The sequence below is a fragment of the Etheostoma spectabile genome, chromosome 22, assembly GCF_008692095.1.
Source record: "Etheostoma spectabile isolate EspeVRDwgs_2016 chromosome 22, UIUC_Espe_1.0, whole genome shotgun sequence".
NCBI lineage: Eukaryota > Metazoa > Chordata > Actinopteri > Perciformes > Percidae > Etheostoma > Etheostoma spectabile.
The window spans coordinates 19852046-19854143 of record NC_045754.1 but is presented as its reverse complement, the minus strand read 5'-3'; the positions used below and the strand labels follow the sequence as shown (position 1 = coordinate 19854143).

Genomic DNA, 2098 nt, shown 5'->3' with positions numbered 1-2098 from the left:
CAACAGCAAAGATAAGAGCAGAGATAGATAAGTGTACAGAGATAGATAAGCGTACAAAATATAGCAAACAGTATTATACAATAAATCACACATGAATTATTAAATTGCACTTTGAAAATTGCCCAAATGAAAAGTTTTGCAAAAGATGTAATGATGATGTAATGATAATGGCACATGGGATACAGGATATGCCTCTACGTCATTCCATTTCAAAGATAAAGTATTGTTTGCTGCATTTAGTTGGAGCTGTAGTTGCCAGTTACATTTTCTTACTTTTTCAGACTTTGGGTTCATTATGCTGTCAATACTTCTGTTCTTTTACTTTAGTAACATTTACTAGTAATCAAAAGAATGTGGATACTTCCTCCACCACCGAGGGAGTTTAACAGGGAAACTGTGGTGTATTATGAAAATCACAAATCTTGTCTGAGATAGAGAAAACTTATAGAAAAAAAGGGACAAAAGCTAGGACCAGTTTGTACACTAAGTTGTACATTATTACCATACCCTTGCACTGTGCATATGCTGTAGTATAGGAACATAGGAATGGGAGTTGCATAAGGATTTGCCTCATTTGATTTATTTTATAGTTATTTTATTGGATAGACTGTAAACCTGACAACATGGTTTGGATAAATTATGCATGTTTGGTTTTGTTCCCAACACATAGGATGTTGATAGCGATGATTGGGCCAGATGTGAAGACGATGATTAGAGCCATAAATAAAACAGAGTCAAAGCACAGGGCAGCTTCACAGTTTATTTTTAATAGTGGTTATAAACGTAACGATGGAATTTTACTTCTAACATTCTCGAGTGCAGTCATGAATGAGAGCCCTCAGTTAGGTTGAGCAAAGCGTGTGTGTACGTGCATGCCTTGGTGTGTATTTGTGCTTCAACATAAGGCTCTAGAGAGGTTTATTTAGTCACCGGAGAGGTTATACACACATAAACAACGTTGACCTTTATCCTAATGAAATGACCATTTGCCCCCCCAGGTCCTCTGCTTCACTGAGACAGAGCAGCCGAAGCAGATGGGAGCAGAGCAGACGCAAACGCATACGACGGGGCAGTCGGCGATGCAGTCGCAGATGCAGACGCGGATGCAGATGCGGACGCAGATCCAGCAGACCAGCAGACTGCCACAGTATCTGCTCAAGGTGGTAACAAACCCAAAATGAAAAGAAATGATTAATGATAAGGTTTTGTGGGGCCATCTGGTGAGGAAATCTGAGATTTTTCTGGTACACACTCAATTTCCCACTGGTTTGCTTGCTTAGTTTTTATATCTCACTGACTTTTTTTAAAACAGAATTTGAAAATATGAAGTGTAACGTGCAACAAAAGCAATCATCCAAATAATACTTCAGTCCAAAATGATGACAGTGTAAAACAACATAATGGTGGAGAATTGTTTGTGTAAGTGTTTTGTTTTTTTTTAAATCTACCTTTTGGGTTGTTTAGTATTAATTTTAATGGTGGTAAAGCGTTTGTTTGGTCTGTTTTTGCCTCTCCATATTCTTTCTAAAAGGTGCTGCGGGTCTCATAAAGAGAAATTAACCTTCTGAAAACGTCTGGATTGTAAGAGGTTTTGCTGAAAGTAATTCTAATAACAGTAAATAATGAGAACAACGCCAAAATCACTGGGCAGCATTCGAGCACATAGACCAATTGAGAAACAACGACCAATATAGCATTATCCAAAAAACTGACTCTGGAACAGAATTTTAGATATTTGGCCTACTCATGAAATGTAAATTTCTTTTAAGGTGCTGGGAGTTTTTAGCCGTCTCCCTTGGTAACGGTATCCTTAACAAAATAAAGTGTATGCAAAACTGTATCATAGAGCACCAGGGTTAATGATGATTTCGGTGTCCGTTCTCATCATTTAACAGGTAAGCTGACCACCATTGATCCATGTTAACATACCGCAATACAAAGTTGTCTTTCATCGATCACTGGCTCAGTGTATCTTTGTAACACACAGGCCTTCTCTGGCTGTTTGCAGTGCCTGAAACCCCAGAATGGCCAAGATGATGTCCATGCGAGTTTTGCCCAGCTGCTGAGCGAGCTCAACAAGGCTGATGCTCCGTATGCC

The 2098-nt window shown here is 38.9% G+C and overlaps 1 protein-coding gene and 1 long non-coding RNA gene across 2 annotated transcripts in view; one reads left to right on the top strand and one right to left on the bottom strand.

Annotated features, from left to right (window-relative positions):
• The window catches only part of LOC116672233 (leukocyte elastase inhibitor-like), a gene marked incomplete at both ends in the record, with an annotated part of 7333 nt that overhangs the window by 778 nt on the left and 4457 nt on the right, over positions 1-2098 (top strand). Inside the window, 2 exon segments of the mRNA XM_032503936.1 lie at positions 999-1160; positions 2009-2098. The exon segment at positions 2009-2098 is cut by the window's right edge and continues 6 nt beyond it. Of these exon segments, the coding sequence (XP_032359827.1) occupies positions 999-1160; positions 2009-2098 (252 nt within the window).
• Positions 1-2098, bottom strand: part of LOC116672235 (uncharacterized) — a 21782-nt gene that overhangs the window by 15844 nt on the left and 3840 nt on the right. The window lies entirely within an intron of this gene.